The sequence below is a fragment of the Ictidomys tridecemlineatus genome, chromosome 11, assembly GCF_052094955.1.
Source record: "Ictidomys tridecemlineatus isolate mIctTri1 chromosome 11, mIctTri1.hap1, whole genome shotgun sequence".
Lineage (NCBI taxonomy): Eukaryota > Metazoa > Chordata > Mammalia > Rodentia > Sciuridae > Ictidomys > Ictidomys tridecemlineatus.
In genome coordinates this window covers 39,753,377-39,776,810 of record NC_135487.1, presented here as the reverse complement: position 1 = coordinate 39,776,810, position 23,434 = coordinate 39,753,377, and the positions used below count along the sequence as shown (strand labels likewise).

The 23,434-nt window shown below is 35.0% G+C and overlaps 1 protein-coding gene across 3 annotated transcripts in view; it reads right to left on the bottom strand.

The window, feature by feature from the left end:
- Scp2 (sterol carrier protein 2) overlaps positions 1–23,434 on the bottom strand; it is a 106,612-nt gene that overhangs the window by 65,922 nt on the left and 17,256 nt on the right. For all 3 annotated transcript variants that reach the window (XR_013427789.1, XM_040288684.2, XM_005326052.5), the window contains exons 5-7: positions 23,212–23,276; positions 14,603–14,729; positions 1,739–1,802 (exon numbers count right to left, since the gene is read on the bottom strand). Coding sequence is in view for 2 of the 3 variants with exons in the window: in XM_040288684.2 (XP_040144618.1) it covers positions 1,739–1,802; positions 14,603–14,729; positions 23,212–23,276 (256 nt within the window). In the remaining variant the exon portion in view is untranslated. The remainder of the gene's footprint in view (positions 1–1,738; positions 1,803–14,602; positions 14,730–23,211; positions 23,277–23,434) is intronic.

Below are 23,434 nucleotides of genomic sequence, written 5' to 3'. Positions count from 1 at the left end.
GGCACCTGTGGGACACCTGAGGCGACAACCAAGGGAAAGTTATAGACACAGGTGTGAAACCTCAAGTGACACAAGCTATCTCTAATCCTTATCATCAATTCTCACTGTATTCTTATAATTGGTAAGAAAATGCTTGAGAACAATTTCTTAATTCAACCTTATATAGGAATATGTGCCAGAGTATCTCTAATGACTGGTCAGCAAGCCCAGAATTCTCTTTATCACTAGCTAAGTAAAACTGAATACAAGACGTTACCATCTAAAATTTCTGAAACAAACCCAAAAGGCTCTTCTGGGCTGCTTCAAAGACTTTTTTTTTTTTAGTTGTTGATGGATCTTTATTTTATTTATTTGTATGTGGTGCTGAGAATCAAACCCAGTGCCTCATGCATGCTAGGCAAATGTTCTACCACTGATCACAACCCTTGCTTCAAAGAATTTTAAATGATAAAAATGACATCCAGTGGGTAGGGTTGTGGCTCAGCAGTAGAGTGCTCACCTCACATGTGTGAGGCCCTGGGTTCTATCCTCAGAACCACATAAAAATAAATAAATAAAATAAGGATACTGTGTCCAACTACAACTAAAAATAAGAATAATAAAATTATATTCAGTAATAACATATGTCAACCTGGTGCAGTGGGCAGGAAGATGACAAGTTTTGAAGCCAGCTTCAGCAATTTAGCAAGACTTTCACAACTTAGTGAGACCCTGTGTCAAAAAGAAAAAGGGGTAGGGGACTGGGGATGTAGCTAAGCAGGAAAGATCCCCTGGGTTCAATTCCCAGCTTCCCCCCCTCCCAAAAAAAAAAAAAAAAGAAAGAAAAAAGGAAATCTTTAAAGAAAGAAAAATAAATAATGTCTGCCTATTAAACATAATTGACAATTTATAATATGTAACAGAAGATCCATGGGAGCAACAAACTCATCTGTGTTATCACCAGTAGCTAGAGCAATGTCTTATATGTAGTGGGCTACTGAACATATATTTGTTGAAAAAAATTCCTTAAAAGAATATATAAAAAGTGGATAAATGAGTGCCTGGTCAGGCAAGTAATTAAGCCAAAGAAAGACTTAGAAGCTCTAATTCTTTGGGTAAAGTGAAGAGCTACTTTTTAAGCCTCAAACTGCAGTGCTATCAGAACCAATTCCTTATAGTTTCAGGAAATCACGAAGAGTTTTTATGATTTTCTAGTTCTAAATACAAAGAAAACCAATTCTAGATGGTTTATGAGCATATTTATGGGCATAAAACTGCTCATCCTAATTCTACTATTCAATAACCGCAAAGTTTCATTGCACATTTAAGTACCCTACTGGATCCTATAAACACCAAGATGAGACACATGGCTGCTTGAGGATCATCATCAGAAGAAGAAGACTCACAGGTAACTAAATGTGATGTGTCAAAACAGAAGTATTCAGAAGAGGCAATGAAGCTCTAAGAAGGTATTAAGAGAAGCAATGAGGGCTGTAGTTGTGACTCAGAGGTAGAGCACTCACCTAGCATGCGGGAGGCACTGGGTTCTATCCTCAGCATCACATTAAAAAAAATAAAAATAAAAATAAAGATATTGTGTCCACCTATAACTAAAAAATAAATATTTGTTTAAAAAAGAAGCAATGAGATTCAGGCTGAAATCTTTGAGATCTTACATTTGCTTTTTAAGTACAAAGTTGGATATTACACAATAAGATAAACCAGATTTCTTATAATCTCATATCTCTGAAATACTTACGGGTTATTAACTGAATGTTTATGATTTTTCCATCCAATTTTTGCAAAGTGTTCAGTTTTTGTTCCTGTGGAGAAAGAAAACATCTATTAGTGTGTTAATGTCTTTCTGCTGCTTATTAACAAGTGCTGCAATGGTACTTAGTGTTCTGCTGAATATTCCTACATTTCCCCCTTGCATAGATATCAGTATTTAAAACTTGAACATTGATCTTCACATATACTTCTTTGTAACTAAATTTGGGTATGTTTAATTAATTGAAACAACAAGAGGCATATGAGATAAAAATAATTCAAACTGGTCTATTCTCTTTAGTATAATGAAGAGTAAAATTTGAAAAACTATAAAATTATAGTCTAAAACCACAGTGGTCTAAGTCAGGAGAACATTGCAGCAATCCTAGAGTCTTCCAGAAACCCTGATGACCCTAGGGTTAGTGAACCACAAGTCATGCCCTCCAGGGCCTGATGAATACCTCATCATCAGGCAAAAGGTTCTTTAGAAGAATCACATGTATGCTTTTTAAATTCCTTAACAGAAAATGTGTAAATATATAACAGTGTCGAGAAAACAAGAGCAAGTACACCAATGAGGTAAAACTTGCAAAAATTTTCCTCTATAAAGAAGAAATGGAATTAAAATAGTATTTGAATTCTCCTTTGGAGTTGGAAAGGCCAACAAAAGAAAAAGTCCAGTGATTAGAATTGATGTCATGGATGGAATGGCATGGTAAAATAGAATGTCCCCATTTCTGTTTTATCTCTGTATTCTCCATCAAGGAGGAAGATTTTTCAGGCCAGAAATGACATACATATAATCAAGCACAACTTATACCAATTCTAATAAAAAGAGAAGAAAATAACACCAAAACAACAAATAAGCCAATCAGTGGGAACAAGGAACTGAACAGACACCTCTCAGAAGATTTGAATTAATCAAAAAATATATGAAAAAATGTTCAACATACCTAGCAATTAGAAAAATGTAAATCAAAACTACTCTTAAGATTTCATTTCACTCCAGTCAGAATAAGTGTAGACGAGGATGTGGGGAGAAAGGCACACTCATACATTGCTGGTGGGACTGCAAATTGGTGTAACCAATATGGAAAGTAATATGGAGATTCCTTGGAAAACCTTGACTGGACCCACCATTTGACCCAGCTATCCCACTCCTTGGTCTATAACCAAAGGACTTAAAAATAGCATACTACAGGGACATAGTTGCATCAATGTTCATAGCAGCACAATTCACAATAGCTAAATTGTGGAACCATCCTAGATGCCCTTTAGTAGATGAATAAATAAACAAACTGTGGTATATATACACAATGGAATACTACTCAGCATTAAAAGAGAATAAAATCACAGCATTTGCAGGTAAATGGATGAAGTTGGAGAATATTATGTTAAGTAAAGTAAGACAATCCTAAAAAACCAAATGCCAAATGTTTTCTCTGATATGAGGATGCTGATCCATAATGGAGATGGAGTGGGGGAACATGGGAGGAATGAAGGAACTTTAGATAGGGGAAAGGGAAGGGAGGGGACAGGGAGGTAGGAAAGGTGGTGGAATGAGGGACATCAATACCCTAAGTACATGTATGAAGACACAAATGGTGATACTCTACTTTGTATACAATCTGAGACATGAAAAATTGTGCTCTATATGTGTACTATGAATTGAAATGCATTCTGCTGACATGTATAACAAATTAGAATAAATAAATAAATTTTTAAAATTTTTTTTAAAAAAGAGAAGAAGATAGATTCCACATTGGTGATCTAATAACAATAAGAGTGGTGATATAGATGTCAACATGAGTTCAATTAAGGACAGGCCAAGCTGAGGGCAGTGGCACACTCCTGTAATCCCAGTGGCTTGGGAGGCTGAGGCAGGAGGATCCAGAATTCAAAGCCAGCCTCAGCAAAAGCGAGGCAATAAGCAACTCTGTGAGACCCTGTCTCTAAATAAAATACAAAATAGGGCTGGGAATGTGGCTCAGTGGTTGAATGCCCCTAAATTCAATTCCTGATACCCACCCCTAAAATAAGAACATGTTAATATCTTTTTGTGATTTAACTGAATGCTAACTGAAAGGAAACACCTTATCTATTAACAAGACAATTAACTAAGTTCTTCAAGACATCTTTTAACAAGAAAATACTGTAGTGTGGGTTTTGTTGTGTTTGTATTTTAATTATTTTTGGTTTTTTTTTTTAATGAGGGTTCTTTTATCAAACAAGAATAGATTCTTTTACTAAGATATTTAGAGTCCTTACCATAGAATGTACACTGTGACTTCCCAAAGGAGGATTAACATAGAAAGCATTTCCCATATCATGGTGCATCTTAGGAGCCTGGTGCCCCATGGAACACAGCAAACACAGCATTAATTAATGCCTCCATTTAAAGAAAAGCCCTAACCACTAACTTTAGCTGTGTTCTGATTAATTTTTCCAACTGAAACTGAATTAGAAGATTAAAATGACACTCACCAAATCTGAAGCTTGAAGGAAATGCTGTAATAATGAATCCAACTAGATTTCAGCAAGATTTATCAGTGGAATGGACCAGAATATAAATTAAATGCCCAGTTCTATTCTTAAGCCCCCCCCTACCCCCCCCCCAAAAAAAGAGCCCTGGGAAAAGGAACAACTATGAGACACACTCTGAGGTTCTGAGGTTCTGTTCAACTACAAGCTCCATGAGATTTAACAGAATGATGTGGCTACCAGAAAGGCTTACATATGGTCACGGCACGGAAATTATGTGATGGGTCATGAAACAGATCTAATAGAGACAAGAGAAGAGGCTAAATTAAGCAGAGTTAGGCTGGCTTCATATATTTGAAAAGGCTTCTGTGAGTCTCAGAAGATAGAAAGAAGGCCATAGGTATAAACTACAGGTGAGAGATTTAGGTTTGGGGAGGAGGGGGGTAAGGGAGAAAGGAAGAAGGAGGAAGGAGAGAGAAAGGAGAAGGAAGAAGTGAGAAGGAGAAGAAAAGAAGCACTGTTATAACTGGAATCACCCCAAAAATGAAATTAGTAACCTCAGCTGGTTGAAAACTTACTTGTTATAGGGAGCACAAATATTTTATTCTCTCGGAAGATTCACAAGCAATTCATGCATGGATTGGTAGGAAGAAAGGCTGCTAAAACTATATAAAAGCACTGGGCATAATATCCAATCCAAGAGATATTCAGTAAGTGCTGATATCTTTTCAGTCTTTTTCTTTCTATGGGATCCAGTTAATCTATAAAACACCCCATCCCCTTAAAAAATACTCTGCTAGTTACTTATATATTTTGTAAGCCAAGGCACTAATAATAAAGGGCTTGTTAATCACTGATTCAGAACTGTCAATTAAGAGTTCTAGCTGTTCAAAGGCCTAGTATAAAAAGATTTCAGTCCCCTTTAGTCAAATTATGAAGCACAAAAGTATGCATATTCTATCAGTTGGTAGAGTACTTGCCTCGCATGCACAAGGCCCTGGGTTCAATCCCCAGCACTACAAAAATAAATAAATAAATACCTGAAAAAAAGTGTGCATATTCTAATGACTTAAGCTTCCACAAACTTTCTTATATATTTATTCAGAGTGTACATTCATAAACAGCAATTTCAAATGGTAACTTAAATACAATAAAATTCTACAATTCATTTGGAAATCTGTTGAAAAACAATATTTCAACTAAAATAATACATATTTTTATTTCAAATTTTGGTGTAGAAAAATTTCCAACTAGTCCAAGTAATGTGAAACTTGAGAAAATATCTTTTTTTTTTCATTTTTAAACAGCCTACTTCAATTTTAGCTCTAGTGACTCCACATATAAAATATGAATGTATTATTGCTCACATACCTCATTTGAATAACATTAATATTTTCATATTGTTCAAATATATAACATCTAAGTTTTGTTCTGTAACTTCAGGTCAAAGTTGGGTTAATAATTTTGCATGCAACTACATTCAATGTGCCTCATGGATTATGGACTCCACAGCGTTTATTTCAATTTTTTTGTTTTCTCATTAATGCATGGTTATCCTAATATTGAAGTTCATTTTGACATAAACATATACACATGGAATTTAATTTGCTCCACTTCAGTCCCCAGTAATTTGCTCCTCCTCTCCCACCTCCCTGTTTTCTCTCAATTATCTTTTTTAAAATTTTTGGTTTGTTAAATATGACAACAGAATGCATTACAATTCTTATTACACATATAGAACACAATTTTTCATATCTCTGGTTGTACACAAAGTAGAGTCACATCCTTCACGTCTTCTTACATGTACTTAGGGTAATGATGACCATCGAATTCCACCATCTTTCCTAACCCCTATGTCCCCTCCCTTTCCCTCCCTCCCCTTTCCCCCTTTGCCTTATCTATAGTTCATTTAATCCTCCCACCACCACCCCTACAGCATATTATGGATCAGCATCCTTAAATCAGAGAAAACATTTGGCATTTGGTTTTTGGGGATTGGCTAATTTCACTTAGCATTATATTCTCCAGCTTCATCCATTTACCTGCAAATGCCATGATTTTATTCTCTTTTAATGCTGAATAATATTCCATTGTGTATATATACCACAGTTTCTTCATCCATTCATCTACTGAAGGGCATCTAAGTTGGTTCCACAGTTTAGCTATTGTGAATTGTGCTACTGTAAACATTGATGTAGCTGTGTCCCTGAAGTACACTGTTTTTAAGTCCTTTGGTATAGACCAAGGAGTGGGATAGCTGGGTCAAATGGAAGTTCCATTCCCAGTTTTCCAAGGAATCTCCATTCTGCTTTCCATATTGGCTGCACCAATTTGCAGTCCCAACAGCAATGTCTGAGTGTGACTTTTTCCCCATATCCTCGTCAACATTTATTGTTGTTTGTATTTTTAATAGCTGACATTACGACTGGAGTGAGATGAAATCTTAGAGTAGTTTTGATTTGCATTTTTCTAATTGCTAGAGATGTTGAAAATTTTTTCATATATTTGTTGATTAATTAATTAACCTTGTTAATTAATTAATCAACAATTAATTGTTCAGTTCCTTGACCCACTTATTGATTGGGTTTTTTTTTTTTTGGTGTTAAAATTTTTGAGGGGGCAGGGATTGTGGCTCAGGAGTAGAGTGCTCGCCTAGCATGTGCAGGGCCCTGGGTTCGATCTTCAACACCACATAAAAATAAATGAATGGAATAAAGGTATTGTGTCCAACTACAACTAAAATAAATAAATAAATAAATGAAAAGATTTTTGAGTACTTTATATATTCTAGAGATTAGTGCTCTATCTGACATGTGTGTGGTAAGACTTTGTTCCCAATTAGTAGGCTCTCTAGTCATCTCACAGATTGTTTCTTTTTCTGAGAAGCTTGTTAGTTTGAATCCATCCCATTTATTGATTCTTGATTTTTAATTCTTACACCATAGGAGTTTTATTGAGGAAGTTGGGGCCTAATCCCACATGATGGAGATTTGGGCCTACTTTTTCTTCTAATAGACACAGTGTCTCTGGTTTAATTTCTAGGTCCTTGATTCACTTTGAGTTTTGTGCATGGTGAGAGATAGGGGTTTAATTTCATTTTGTTGCATATGGTTTTCCAATTTTCCCAGCACCATTTGTTGAAGAGGCTATCTTTTCTCCAATGTAGATTTTTGACACCTTTGTCAAATAAGGTAAGTATAATTATGTGGGTTAGTCTCTGTGTCCTCTATTCTGTACCACTGATCTACAAATCTATTTTGGTGTTGAAACCATGCTGGTTTTGTTACTATTGCTCTGTAGTATAGTTTAAGGTCTGGTATAGTGATGCCACCTGCTTCACTCTTCTTGCTAAGTGTTGCTTTAGCTATTCTGGGTCTCTTATTTTGCCAGATGAATTTCATGACTGCTTTTTCTATTTCTATGACCAAAGTCTTTGGGATTTTGATTGGAATTGCATTAAATCTGTATAGTGCTTTTAGTAGTATGGTCATTTTGACAATATTAATTCTGCCTATCCAAGAACAAGGTATATCTTTCCATATTCTAAGGTTTTCTTTAATTTCTATCATTAGCATTCTACAGTTTTCATTTCATTAAGTTGATTCCCAAGTTTTGTTTTGTTTTTTTGGGGGATGCTATTGTGAATGAGGTAGTTTTCCTCATTTCCATTTCAGAGGATTTGTCACTGATATACAGAAATGCCTTTGATTTATGGGTGTTGATTTTGTATTCTGCTGTTCTGCTGAATTCATTTACTAGTTCTAGAAGTTTTCTGGTGGAACTTTTTTGGGTCTTCTGGGTATAGAATCATATCATCGGCAAACAGTGCTATTCTGAGTTCTTCTTTACCTATCTATATTCCTTTAATTTCTTTCATCTGTCTAATTGCTCTGGCCAGTGTTTCAAGAACTATGTTAAATAGAAGCAGTGAAACAGGGCATCCCTGTCTTGTTCCAGTTTTTAGAGGGATTTCAATTTTTCTCCATTTAGAATGATGTTGGCCTGGGGCTTAGTATAGATAGCCTTTATGATGTTGAATATGTTCCTGTTATCCCTAGTTTTTCTAGTGTTTTGAACATGAAGGGGTGCTGTATTTTGTCAAATGCTTTTTCTGCATCTACTGAGATGATCATATGGTTCTTTTTTTTTAAAGAGAGAGAAAGAGAGAGAGAGAGAGAGAATTTTTTTAATATTTATTTTTTAGTTATCGGCAGACACAACATCTTTGTTTGTATGTGGTGCTGAGGATCGAACCCGGGCCGCATGCATGCCAGGAGAGTGCGCTACCACTTGAGCCACATCCCCAGCCCATATAGTTCTTATCTTTAAGTCTATTGATATGATGAATTACATTTATTGATTTCCATATGTTTGAACTAACCTTGCATCCCTGAGATGAATCCCACTTTATCATGACAGACTATATTTTTGATTTGTTTTTGTATTCCATATGCCAGAATTTTATTGAGAATTCTTGCATCTATGTTCATTAGAAATATTGGTCTGAAGTTTTCTTTCTTTAATGTGTCTTCCCTGGTTTGGGAATCAGGGTAATATTGGCCTCATAGAATGAGTTTAGAATTGTTCCCCCTTTTTTTATTTCCTGAAATAAATTAAAGAGTATTAATATTAGTTTTGCTTTAAAGATCTTGTAGAACTCGGATGTATATCCATCTGGTCCTGGGGCTTTTCTTGGTTGGAAGGCTTCTGATGGTGCCTTCTATTTCAACGCTTGAAATTGTTTAAATTGTATATATCATCCTGATTCAATTTGGGCAAATCATATGATTCTAGAAATTTGTCAGTGTCTTTGATATTTCTAGTTTATTGGAGTACAAGTTTTCAAAATAACTTCTAATTATCATCTGTATTTCTGTAGTGTCTGTTGTGATATTTCCTTTTTCATCACTTATGTTAGTAATTTGAGTTTGCTCTCTCCTTCTCTTCATTATCATGGCTAAGGGTGTGTCAATTTTATTTATTTTTTCAAAGAAGCAACTTTTTGTTTTGTCAATTTTTTCAATGGTTTCTTTTATTTCCATTTCATTAATTTCAGCTCTAATTTTAATTATTTCCCTGCTTTTGGTGTAGATTTGTTCTTTTTCTGGGGCTATGAGATGTAATGTTAAGTCATTTATTTGTTGACTTTTTCTTCTTTTAAGGAATGAACTCCATGCAATGAACTTTCCTCTTAGAACTGCCTTCACAGTGTTCCACAGATTTCAATATATTGTATCTGTGTTCTCATTCACCTCTAAAATTTTTTAATCTCCTCCTTGATGTCCTCTGCAACCCATTGTTCATTTAGTAACATATTATTTAGTCTCCAGGTGTTAGAGTAGCTTTTATTTCTTATTTTATCATTGATTTCTAATTTCATTTTATTATTATCTGATAGAATACAAGGTAGTATCTCTATTTTTTTTTATATTTGCTAAGAGTTTCTTTGTGGCATAGTATATGGTCTATTTTAGAGAAGGATCCACGTGCTGCTGAGAAGAAAGTGTATTCGCTCATTGAAGGGTGAAATATTCTATGTATGTCAGTTAAGTCTAAGTTATTGATTGTGTTATTGAATTCTATAGTTTCTTTGGAAGTGCTCCCTCTTTTTAAGTCTAAGTTATTGAAATATATATTCATATATTTCAGTAGCTTCCATGTCCTTGGGCAATCCTTCCAAACAAAGCTGAACAAAGAAAACATATATAAACACAAATATGTGTGTGTATGTGTGTATATCCAAATCAATATAGACTCAATAAGAAAAAATATGATAGCACAAAACCATTCAATCAGCATAACCAGAAAACAGAAGATGCCAAAACTTTAAATTATCTGTAAGTTAGAAAAAAAGAAAAGGGAAAAGACCAAATCCCAGCCAACAACTGCTCATTCTTTGAGGGAACAAAAGCAGCCAGAAGAAAACCTGCAGAGAGCAAAGAGGTGAGCTGGTGGCAGCCTACTGTTGCTCTCCAGCAGTAAAAATAAGAACAGGCTGAGAAACTTTTCCTACTTGAAATAGAAATAAAATTTTTAACTATAAAAGATTACTTTTCAGACTTCCATATAAGTTGATTTGAAAATCTAAACTGGGTAATTTCTGGACTGCCAACAATGGTTACAGAATATTTAAACATAAAAGAAATAGAGGAAATTACCAAGCAACTACCCTCCAGGGGGAAAAAACAAAAACAAAAACAGGCCCACATAGTTTCACAGGAAATTCTACCAAACTTAGAAAGATCACATGGTCCCAATGCTCCATAAACTATTTTATAGCATTAAGAGTAAAAAAAAAAGAAAAAAAGAAACTTCGTATTTCTTTTTATGAAGTATAAAACTTGATAAAAACCTAACAAAAATTATAAATCAACATCAGTTATAAATATTAAATTGAAAATTGAAATTACTACAGAAAATAACAGCAACAGAATCTAACTCTGCATTTCAGATTTCAGAGTATTTCAGATTTTGGATTTTTGGATTAGAGATGGCTCAAACTGTATATATCATTGTCTTGAAGCCAGGATCTTACTTAACAGGAAAACAATGAAATCAGGAATAGGACAAGGATGTCTATTATCTTCATTACTATTTAACATGTACTTATGGTATTGGCTAAAGCAATTATAAAAAAGAAATCAATTAGAAACATTACACTTAGTAAAGATGCAGTAAACCTCACTCTTTTTGCAGGTGATATAATATAGTTGCTTATCTGAAAAACACCTTTAAATAAAATCAATAACAAAACTAACCCCAAAATTAGAAAACTTAATAATATAGCAAGTCATAAAATTAATACACAGAGGGCTGGGGTTGTGGCTGAGTGGTAGAGGGCTTGCCTAGTACATGTAAGGCACTGGGTTCCATCCTTAGCACCACAAATAAATTAACAAAATAAAGGTACTGCATCCATCTACAACTAAAAATATTTTTTTAATTAATAGAAATCTATATACATATATATGCATACATACAGCTAATAACTAATTTAGAGGACATAACAACAAAGAAACTTCCATTTGCCTCAAAGACAACTAAAACAATTAAGGAAGTTATTTAAAAATAAATAAAATGAAATAAAACGTTTATATATAAGGAAAACTTTAATTTTCTAGGATAACAACATCATAAATACAACAGTTCTCTCTAAATTAGTTCATTTATTTCCTTTCTTGTTTTTGTTTGTTTTTGTCGTGCTAGGGACCAGGGTCACATGCATGCTAGAAGAACCTCATGTGAAGCTCTACCATTAAGTTTCATTCCTAGCCCCTGTTTTCTTTCTTTCTTTCTTTCTTTCTTTCTTTCTTTCTTTCTTTCTTTCTTTCTTTCTTTTTTTTGTTGTTGTTGTTATTGTTGTTGTTTTTGTTTTGTTTTAGTTTTTGGTACTGGGAATTGAACCAAAGGGACTTAATCACTGAGCCACATCCCTAGCCTTTTTATTTTTTATTTTGAGACAGGGGCTCCATAAGTTGCTTAGGGACTTGCTAAATTGCTAAGGCTGGCTTTGAACTTACAACCCTTCAGCCTCAGCCTCCTGAGAAACTTGGATTACAAGCATGTGCCACTGCACTTCATTCCCCTGAATTCTTATGTCAAACCCTGTTCCTAATTGTTATTAGGAGATGGGCCTTTGAGTGGCACAATGGACTGAATGTTTATATCTCCACAAACTTCATATGTTGAAACCTAATCCCCAAGGTGATAGTAATAGAAGTAGGACCTTTGAGAGGTAATCAAATCATGAGGACAGAGCCCTCATGAATGGGATTAGTGGCCTCATAAAAGAGGTCCCAGAGCTCTCTTTCCCTTTTCTTGTATGAGGACATAATGAGAAGATGCCTTCCATGAATCAGAAAGTGGGCCTTCACCAAACAATGAATCTGCCAGTTCCTTGATCAAGGAACAATCAATCCTTGATTTTTCAGTCTCACTGAACAAAAATGTAAAATATCTGAATGGCTTTGGAACCAGAAAGTAGACTTTGAGGAAACTGCTAGTGAAAGCCTGAAGTGCCTAGAAGAGAATATTAGTGGTATCTTTGAAGTCCTTTGAAGATGCTGCAGGTGAGGGCTTATAAGAAGATAAAGAAAATCTGACTGGGAACTAGATGAAGGGAGATTCTTCTTATAACAACACAGGAATTTTTATAATATTATTGCCTGAAATTATGTGCAAAATTAGAAAACATACAAAATGTTGAAGTTGCTACCTGATTTCTTATTGCAGCTTATAGTAAAATTCTGTATCTTTATATTGAGGAAACAATTGTTAAACAAAAAGAACCTAAAACATGATAGTTTTGAAAATTCTCAGATTCTTTAGTGGTAAAAGATGCTAAAATTAAGAAATAGATTTTCAGCAAAGATCAAATTCATGACTCTGCCATTAAAACACTGTCAGAGATAAAGCCCAGGCTATGTCAAGTCTTCAGTTAAGATCTCAGAAAGGGGGCTGGGATTGTGGCTCAGTGGTAGAGCGCTCGTCTAGCACGGGCGGGATCTGGGTTTGATCCTTGGCACTACATAAAAATAGGGGCTTTTTGCTGTGTCCATCTACACCTAAAAATTAAATATTAAAAAAAAAGATCTCAGAAAGATCAAATGGAATACTCAGTACATAGTTCAGACAGCTAGCTCTATTTTACAAATTCTCTCAAATAAAGGGACACTAGGAAGCTTAAGATTTTTGACCCTCAACCATTTCAGAAGAGTCTCATGGTAGAAAAGAACACATTACAATAAGATTTGTGGGGGTGGCTAAAGCAATGACTCAAGATAATCAAGAAACCCACAAAGTTCATAAGACAAAAATAATGTACACAGAGGAATTTTGGATGCTGACAACATTATTTTTTTTAACCTAGGTGGTGATGTAGGTCACAAGCTATCACCTTTATAAGAATTCACATTCTTGCTTGCTGTGTACAGTGTTTTGTTTACTTCTCTGTTTTGAGTTATAATAGACAACAATACAGACTAAAAGAAATGGTTGGCTTGACCCACTAAACTTGATTCAATTCCATAATTTCCTAGTGAGTTACAATCAATGTTTGAAAAATTCTAACCTACCCAGGGGCAGAGGGACCTGCCTATAATTCCCAGTGACTTGGGAAGCTGAGGCTGGAAGATTGTAACTTTGAGGCCAGCTTGGGAACTTGGTAAAACCCTGTCTCTAAATAAATAAATAGGACTTGGAATATAGTTCAGTGGGACAGCACCCCTACCCCCCCAAAAAATAAAAGTCTGACCTAAGAAAAGAGCTATGGTAATGAAAGAACTGGATGAAAGAAGATAGTTTGATGGTTCAGAGGTAGAATTTCTAGGACATAGTAAGAAACTGGAGTGGAAGAAAGGGAAGAAAAATTATCAAAGTTGATTCATGTTTCTGCTTTGAAAATTTTAGTAAATGGAAGTGCCACTTACTTCCATTCTTGCTGAAAGACTTGTTTCCTTTCTGACTACTTGATGCTGCCTATTGAGCCTAGGATATTTTTCCTGCAAAGAATAGGAGTGCTGACCTGTCAAACATGGTCATCTTCTTTCTTATCTCATAACATTCAATTAAAGCAGTGGTTCAGTCATACAATAGAAAAAAAATCACCCTATTTTCTCTAACCCATGCTTTACCCATCTGGTAACCATTGACCATCAGTCAAAGAACAGAATATTAGCTACAAAATCCAAATTGACTAAGAAATTTTAACCTCATAAAATGCCATGGAATATGGGGTCATGACAAACTCCTGATAAATTCAAATAATAAGAACATAATTTGGGGGGCTGGGGTTGTGGCTCAGCGGTAGAGCACTCACCTAGCATGTGCGGGGCCCTGGGTTCAATCCTCAGCACCACACAAAAATAAAAAATAAAGATATTGTGTCCAACTGCAACTAAAAAATTTTTAAAAAGAATACAATTTGGCTTAAAATCTATTATCAAGAACAAGTTTTAAGTTTTACTGTCATATTCAGAACTGGTAATCCTCAATTCATCATCCATGATTAAAGGAGACAAAAAATTGTGCTTTTTCCTATTTCAATTTCCTATTATGTAGTATTCTAGGTGTACTTCCCATACTTTCTGTACAGGGACTACTTCACCAACCTAGTTCAAAAACTAGTTTGTATCTTATAGATCATGATATCCTCCACAGTTCCTTAATAAATATATAACTATTAATGAGTCTTAAGGTTTTGTTGTTTTTTTGGTGCTGAGGATTGAACCTAGGGCTTTGCTGCTAAACATTAAGTTGCCCAGGCTGGCCTCAAACTTATGATTCTCCTGCATCCATGTCTCCTAGTAGCTGGGATTACAGGATGCATCACTGTACCTGTCACCTTAAAGTGTTGTTTTGTTTTTTAACATACCATATTTTTCCATGTGTTCTTTTCCAGCAGAACCAAACAGCTGAGGAACAATTGGGTGGGCAGAAATTCCATACTTATTGACCAAGACTTCAAAATGTTTATCAACTGGATTGGTCCTATCTGAAAACTAAGAGGTAAAAAACAAAATTTAATAAGTAATAGCATGGTAAGTGTCTCTTTCAACTATTACACTATTTGAAAGAACTTTGCTTATTCTAAGAAAATAGTAAACCAAAAATGGTCAATGTAAATAAAATCATCAGTAAATCCTTTGCAGGAAAACATGGGAAGAAGAAAAATATTCAAACAATCAAAGAGGTATTAATTATTTAAAAATATTGATCAAGTATGCAATATGTGATAATAACTATTCAAGGTTCAGGGAATAGAAGAATGAACACATCAATTACAGATTCTTCTCATCTGACATTTACATTTGGCAGGAAGAAAGGAAGAAGGTGATGATGGAGACAAGAATAAATTGAAATGTAAATAATAATGCTATGAAGAAGAATATATATGAGGAAAAGGATAAAGACTGAAGGTGAGAACTGCTATTTTACAGACAATGGTCAGGGGAGATCTTATTGATAGTGACATTTAAGCAGGGATGTAATGGAGTGGGGAGTAAGTTATTTAGGTAATCTTGAGAAAGGAACATTCTAGGCAGGTGGAATAGCAAGAACAAAGACACTAAGGTAATATCATAATTAGGTGTTTCAGAGGAGCTAATCAAGATAAGGATAAAGTGATGCACAGAAAGTATAACCATATCTGTTTTCATGGTTCTAGAAAAGAAGATCAGAATCCCCTGCAAATATTCCATAGAGGGAAAGCTGTTTTGTCAATTCACCTATTACTCTACCATACACCTCTGTATGCAAACCCCAATCTAGCACACAGCCTCCCACACAGTAAGTAGAGTAGATGGCCATCACAAGAAAACCACAGACCACTATCTGATGAATATAGAGAAAAAAAATCCTAAACAAAATACTAATGAATTGAAAGCATCAACACATAAAAAGGATGAAACATCACACTAAGTGGAATTTATCTCAAGAATGCAAGGTTCATTTAACACCTATAAATCAATTAATGTAATACCCTATATCAATAGAACAGAGGACAAAGACCACCCAATCATCTCAATAGACATAGAAAAAGCACTTAAAATTTTAAAAAAAGACAATTTGCATTACAAAACTAAAATAAAAACAAAAAACAGGAAGGTAACTTTCTTCAAACTAATAAAAGGCATCTACCAGCTGGATGTGGCTCAGGTGGTGGCGCGCTCGCCTGGCATGCGAGCCCGGGTTCCATCCTCAACACCACATACAAACAAAGATGTTGCATCAGCTGAAAACTGAAAAATAAATATTAAAATTCTCTCTCTCTCTCTCTCTCTCTCTCTCTCTCTCTCTCTCTCTCTCTCTCTCTCTAAAAAAAGGCATCTACTAACAATCCACAGGCAGGACTGGGAATGTGGTTCAGTGATAAAGACTTGCCTAGCAGGGGCTGGGGTTATGACTCAGTAGTAGAGTGCTTGCCTAGCATGTGTGAGGCACTGGGTTCAATTATCAGCACCACATATAAATAATTGAATAAACTAAAGGTCCATCAACATCTAAAAAAGACTTGCCTAGCATATACAAGTCCCTGGGTTCAATACCCAGCATCATAAAAAAAAAGAAAAAGAAAAAAAGTTTTTAATCCAGAGGTAATATTACTTTTCTAAGAACATAGTAAACTATTGGTAACCATCTGGTAACCATTGACCATTTGATTTTTTTTTAAACAATGCCTTTATTTTTATGTGGTGCTGAGGATCGAACCCGAGTCCCGCCAGTGCTAGGCAAGTGTTCTACCACTGAGCCACAATCCTAGCCCTGACCATTTGATTTTGTAGCTAATATCCTGTTCATATTTAATGGTAAAAAGACCTATAAGATCTTATAAGGTCAGAAACAAAACAAGGATTTCTGTTCTTACCACTTCTATCCAACTGGAAGTTCTATCAATGGTAATTAGGCAAGAAAAAATCAAATAAAAGACATCCAGAATGTTGGAGCCTTACTTCATACCTCATAAAAAAAAATAAAGCTCAGAAGGAACAAAGACCTAAATGTAACAGCTAAAACTATAGAACTCTTAAAAGAAAACAAGAGCAAATTTTTATGGCTTGGATTTGTCAAAGGTTATCTTAGCTATGACACCAAAAGCACAAGCAACAAAAAGATAACTCAATCAAGAGGCTGAGGCAGGAGGATCACAAGTACAAAGTCAGTCTGGACAACTTACGCCTTATCTCAAAATTTAAATAAACAAACAAATAAAGGGCTGGAATATAGCTCAATGGTAGAATGACCCTGGGTTCAAACCCCAGTACCACCTAACAATAAGAATAATAATAAATACTGATAATATAAATTGAACTTCATCAAAATTAAAACTCTGGCATCAAAGGACAACATTAATAAAATGAAAATACAACTCAATTAATGGGGAAAATACCAGCAAATTAAACAAGGAGTTTGCATCTAGAATGTATAAAAAACTTTAACAACTCAATAAAAACATATACCCTAATTTTAAAATGGACAAAAATTTGAATAGACATTTCTCTAAAAAAGATAAACGATGATCACTAAGCACATGAAAAGATGCTCAACATCAATCAGTTAGGGAAATATAAATCAAAACCACAAGGAGATACACTTCACATCTCTAAACAGCTATAATCAAAAAGACAAATAATAAGTCAGGCATGGTGGCACACACCTGTAATCCAGTGACTCAGGAGGCTGAGGCAGAAGGATTACAAGTTCAAGGCCAGTCTCCTCAGCAACTTAATGAGGCCCTATACAACTTTAGTGAGATATTTTCTCAAAATAAAAAGGCTGGGGATGTGGCTCAGTAGTTAAGCACTCCTGAGTTCAATCCTAGTTCCAAAAAGAAAAAAATAAATGAGAAACAATAACAAATGTTGGCAAGATATAACAAAATTGGAGCTCCCATTAGTATGGACTGAATCATGTCTCTCCCAATTTCATACGGGGATGCTCTACCCTCACTCTGTAATGGAGATAGAGCTTTTAGGAAGTAAAGTTTAATGGGATCATAAATTTGGGGTCTTAATCCACAGGCAAAGCAGTTTTCAAGAAGAGGAAGACAAATCTTCTCTCAAAGAAGACTGAGTACCAAGTAAAAGCTGAGTGAAGTCACAGCAAGAAGGCAGCTACCTGTAAGCTAACTGTAAGTCATTCCTTACAAAGAAATGAATCAGCTGGCATGTTTGGTCTTGGACTTCCAGACTTCAGAGCTGTGAGAAACAAATATCTGGCTTTAAGCCAACCAGTCTATGGTGTTTTGATAGGGAAATCCATGCAAATTATTAACAGTTTGGCAATTCATTGGATTTTAAACCAGAAATTTCAGTCCTAGATGTACATCCAAGAGAACTGAAAACCTATCTCCATAAACAAAATATTATTATATTATTATGAATGTACATAGCAGCATTGTTCTCAAAAATTAAAAAGTAGAAGCAACGTAAGTGTGTATCAACGGATAAATGAATAAACAATCTGTGGTATAATTGACAATGGAATACTATTCAGTAATAAAAAAAAACATAGTACCGATATATACTACAACATAAATGAACCCTGAAAACTAAGTAAAAGAAGCTAGACACAATAGATGGTATATGATTCCATTTATGTGTAATATCTAGAACAGGCAACTCCATGAAGTAGATTAGTAGTTGCCTAACGCTGGCTAGGAATGGGCAGGAAAGGGAAAGGACTGCTAGTATATATAGGGTTTCTTTTTAGGATGTCAAGAAAGTTCTAAAATTAGATTGTAATATATATTTCAACTAATAAATTTGCAAAGATTAAAAACTGTGCATCTTTGAGGAGGGTATAGGGGGAAACAATACAGGAACTTTCATACACTCCCAGTGAAAACTTGAAGTCCTATAATCTTTCTGGTAATAAGAATCAAAAGTCTTAAAAACGTGTATACCTTTAACTCAATCATTCTACTTTTAGGAATATATCCTAAAATATAATGTGCCCAAAAATATATTTATAAAGGTGCTCATGGTGTTTTGTTTTGTTTTGATGCGGCATTGGGGATTGAACCCAGGAACACTAACACTGAGCTACATCCCTAGCCCTTTTTTATTTTTTTGGTACTGGGGACTGAACCCAGAGATAGTTTACAGTGAGCTACATCCCATCCTTTTTCATTTATTTGTTTTTGTTGTTGTTGTTGTTGTTGTTTTTTAATTTTGAGACGATTTCCCTAAGTTGCCCAGGCTGGCCTCAAACTTCCAATCCGCCTGCCTAAGCCTTCCAAGTATCTAAAATTTGACATATGACACTGTACCTGGATGCTCATGTATATATTTTTATGATTTAAAAAACTAAAATAAAAAACGCTACTAAATGATAAAATCTAACCAAACAAGAGATAATTAAAATTAAGAATTCTACAATGGGAAAATATCATTTAAAAATAGCAGTGGAGCAAGGGTATAGCTTACTGGTAGACTGCTTACCTAGCATGATTAAGAGCCTGGGTTTGATTCCCAGCACTACGAATAAAAAAAAGAAAGAAAGAAAGAAAAGAAAGAGAAAGGAGGAAGAAAAAAAAGAAAAAAAAAGCACTAAGTGAAAAATTGGACAATTTAAATATAAAGGAAAAGATTAATCATAGGAATTATGGTTACAAAGACTGTATTACAGGGCTGGGGCTGTAGTTCAATGGCAGAGCACTTGCCCAGCATGTGTGAGGCACTGGGTTTGATACTTAGCACCACCTTAAAAAAAAAAATACAATAAGGTATGCTGTCCATCTACAACTATTAAAATTTTTTTTTAAAAAAGACTATTAAAACTTTGTTAAATGTAAAATCAGACAACTAATAAATATTAGGAGTTTGGAGAAGAAATGGAAGGATCTTAAATGTGCTAATTTGGATATGTAATCAATATTTAAGAATTGAGACATTTTTACATTCTTTTCTCACACTAAGTGAGATCTTCTGGGTACTATATACTTACAACACATCTCAACTTGGATACAAGTTTCTATCAGAAGTATTTGAACTACATTTTTTTTAAGAGAGAGAGAGAGAGTTTTTTTAATATTTATTTTTTAATTTTCGGCGGACACAACATCTTGGTTTGTATGTGGTGCTGAGGATCGAACCCGGGCTGCACACATGCCAGGCGAGCGCGCTACCGCTTGAGCCACATCCCCAGCCCCTTGAATTATATTTTGATTTTATGAAATCTGCAGTTGTAAAAAGAAATTCACAGGCCCAAGTTATTCCAAACATATTTAAAAATTTGCTAATAACTGACTTGAGTATTAATTTAAATTAAAAATTTAGTCCCTCAGTAACCACATTTTAAGAGACTGATTAGTAGAGTATTCGAGACGGCAGATTAGAGGAAGGCTGCATTTCCAGTTGCTCTGTGGCTCGGGATTCAAGCAGCAGGAGTACTCTTCTCAGTGAGGTGGGTGCAAAAAAGAATTTACAGAAATTGAATATCAGAGACTCCTCAGAAATTTGGGTGCACTTAACAAATAACAAGTAAGAGTAATTGCTGCCATGCTGGTTGCAGCAGCAGAAGCAGAACTGCTTTACCACAGAGGAAGGGACAGCACAGACAGAAAACACAATAGACAAATCTGACATGGAAAAACCTTTAGAACAGAAAAGCAGTCTGAACTTAGCTGATCCAGAGGCTGCAAGGTGAACTGGTGTTTGAAAGGTGCTGTGTTTTCTCAATGGGTAAGCAGAGGGCTGAAGCAGGGAGCCATCTTGAGGAGACCATGCTATGCTGCAGCTTGCTCCTACAGTAACCCAGGAGATCATAGCAAATATTGCCATATTATCCTGGCATGGGCCTACTATGTGGCCTAGGGTATCCCTGGCAGAACATGACTGAAATAGGCAGAAAAGATTATATCCAGGAAGATTCAAGTCAGAGGTACAGAGGGGAATGCACCTACTTTCCTTTTGAGTCTGGCAGCTCACATGACCAGCAACTTACATGACTAGCTGAAGAGGATCAGGAAACTGAAGAGGTGGACTGAGCCTGGGAAGGCCATATTAGAGGGCAGCAGCACAGTGTCTGAGACCTGTGAAGGGTTGGTTTCCCCACCCTTAGAATTCTTAGGAGGCTCCTAAGATCCAGACTCTCAGCAGAAATATAAAAATATAAAAAAGGTTGGGGATATAGCTCAGTGGTAAAGTGCCCAAACTTCAAAGTTCAAAAGTTCAGTACCAAAAAAAAAAAAAAAAAAATCCAAAACTAATAGAAGGAAGGAAACACTTAAGAGCAGGGTTACAATCGATGGAATACAGCTGGGGTTGTGACTCAGTGGCAGAGTACTTGCCTTGCACATGTGAGGTACTGGGTTTGATCCTCAGCACCACATAAAAATAAATAAACAAAATAAAGATATTGTGTCTATGTACAACTAAAAATTTTAAAAAATTCAGTGAAATACAGAATAAAAAATAAAATTGATCAATGAAACAAAAAGTGAATCTTTTCTTTTTTTTTTTTTTTTTAAGAATTTAACCTTGGGCTGGGGATGGAGTTCAGGCGGTAGCGGGCTCGCCTGACATGTGTGCGGCCTGGGTCGATCCTCAGCACCACATACAAAAACAAAAGATGTTGTGTCCGCCAAAAACTAAAAAATAAAAATATTAAAATTCCCCCCCCTCTCTCTCTTTAAAAAAAAAAAAGAAAAATAAAAAAAGAATTTAACCTTTATTTATTTGATGTTGATTTGTTTTTTTGTGGTGCTAAGGATAGAACCCAGGGCCTCATCCATCCTCGGCAGCCACTCTACCACTGAGCCACAACCCCAGCCCAAGAGTTGAATCTTTGAAAAGATTGATAAACACTTTGCCAAACTAACCAAAACAAAGAAAGAAAAGAAATCCAAATTAATGAAATTAGAGATGAAAAGGGAGAAATCACCACAGACATCACAGAAATCCAGCAGATCATTAGGTATATTTTGAATACTTATAGTTGGAAAACGTATAAGAAAAGGATATACTTCTAGTCACATATGACCTCTCAAAATTGAATCAAGAGAACATAGAAAAACCTAAATAGATCAGTAACTAGCAATGAAAGAGAAGCAGTAATAAAAAGCCTTCCAACAAAGAAAAGCCAAGGATCAGAGGGATTCTTAGCTGAATTCTACCAGAACTTTAAAGAACTAATGCCAATGTTCCTCAAATTATTCCATGAAATAGAAAGGGGTAGAACTTTAACTTTCTAATTCATTCTATGAGAGCCAGGCATGGTGGCATACGCCTACAATCCCAGTGGCTCATGAGGCTGAGGCAGGAGGATCACGAGTTCAAAGCTAACCTCAGGAACAGTAAGGTGCTAAGCAAGTCAATGAGATCCTGTCTCTAAATAAAATACAAAATAGAGCTTGGGATGTGGTTCAGTGGTTGAGTGCCCCTGAGTTCAATCCCCAGTACCACTCGCATCCCCCCCACAAAAAAAAAAAATCTAAATTCATTCTATGAAACCAGTGTCACCCTGATACTAAAACTAGATAAGGACACATCAAGGAAAGAAAGCAACAGATCAAAATCATTGATGAACTTAGATGCAAAATTTCCTAATAAAATATTAGCAAATCATATTCAACAACATATTAAGAAGATTATACATACTGACCAAGTTTGTTTTATTCTGATGTGTAAGGATAGTTTAACGTATACAAATCAATAAATGTAATTCACCATCTGACTAGAATTGGAGACAAACATCACCTAGTCATCTCAAAAAATGCAGAGAAAGCTCAAATAACCTACTACACTTTTTCTTTTTTTCCCCAGTAGTAGGGATTGAACCTAGAGACTGGGTCACAGCTCCAGCACTTTTTTTTTTTTTTTCCCATTTTAAGACAAAGGGGCTGGGTTATAGCTCAGAGGAAAAGCACTCGCCTAGCATGCTTGAGGCACTGAGTTCGATTCCCAGCACCACATAAAAATTAAATAAAGGTATTGTGTCTATCTACAACTAAAGAATAAATGTTTTTTAAAAAAAGTGAACATAAGCATCATTTTAAGACAAAATCTTACTAATTTGCTTAGGGTCTCACTAAATTGTTGAGGCTGGCCTCAAACTTGTGAATCTCCTGCCTCAGCCTCCCAAGTCACTGGGACCACACATGTATACCACTAAACCCAGCCAGAAGTCCCATGCTTTATTAACTCTTTCCAATTTGTTGAATGGAATTCATTTGTTGAATGAATGAATGACTTTCAAATTAAGTAGATAAACTAACCTGAAATTCAATAATTTGACCCCTTTGAACACTAGTTTCATCATTGATTTAAAAAGAGCTTGAACTAAATAACTCTTTAAGATTCTTTACTATTCAAAAATACCAAGGTCTATGTGTACATATATGGTAAAATTACAGCTTTTAGATTGTATCATTTATTAAATAACTGTGACAAATCATACTATATATTGCTTACTAACAGACTCTATTTATGATATATGGGCAAAGTTTCTCATAAAAACTCCAAAATAATAAGTGAAACTCACTTTTGTTTCAAGACCTCTCTTATACATCTTCTCAAAGCCAAGAGCCAAGGCACAATCTGCCATACCTTAAAGAAAAATGTAATTATTTTGAAAATGTAAATTTCCAGATACCCAACAAAATAACATTAAATACTTTAATTAAAATAAGCATAATAATTTATATAAAATGTAAAAATATATTATAATTCTACAAAATTTTTAATAAGTAAAAAATTACATAGAA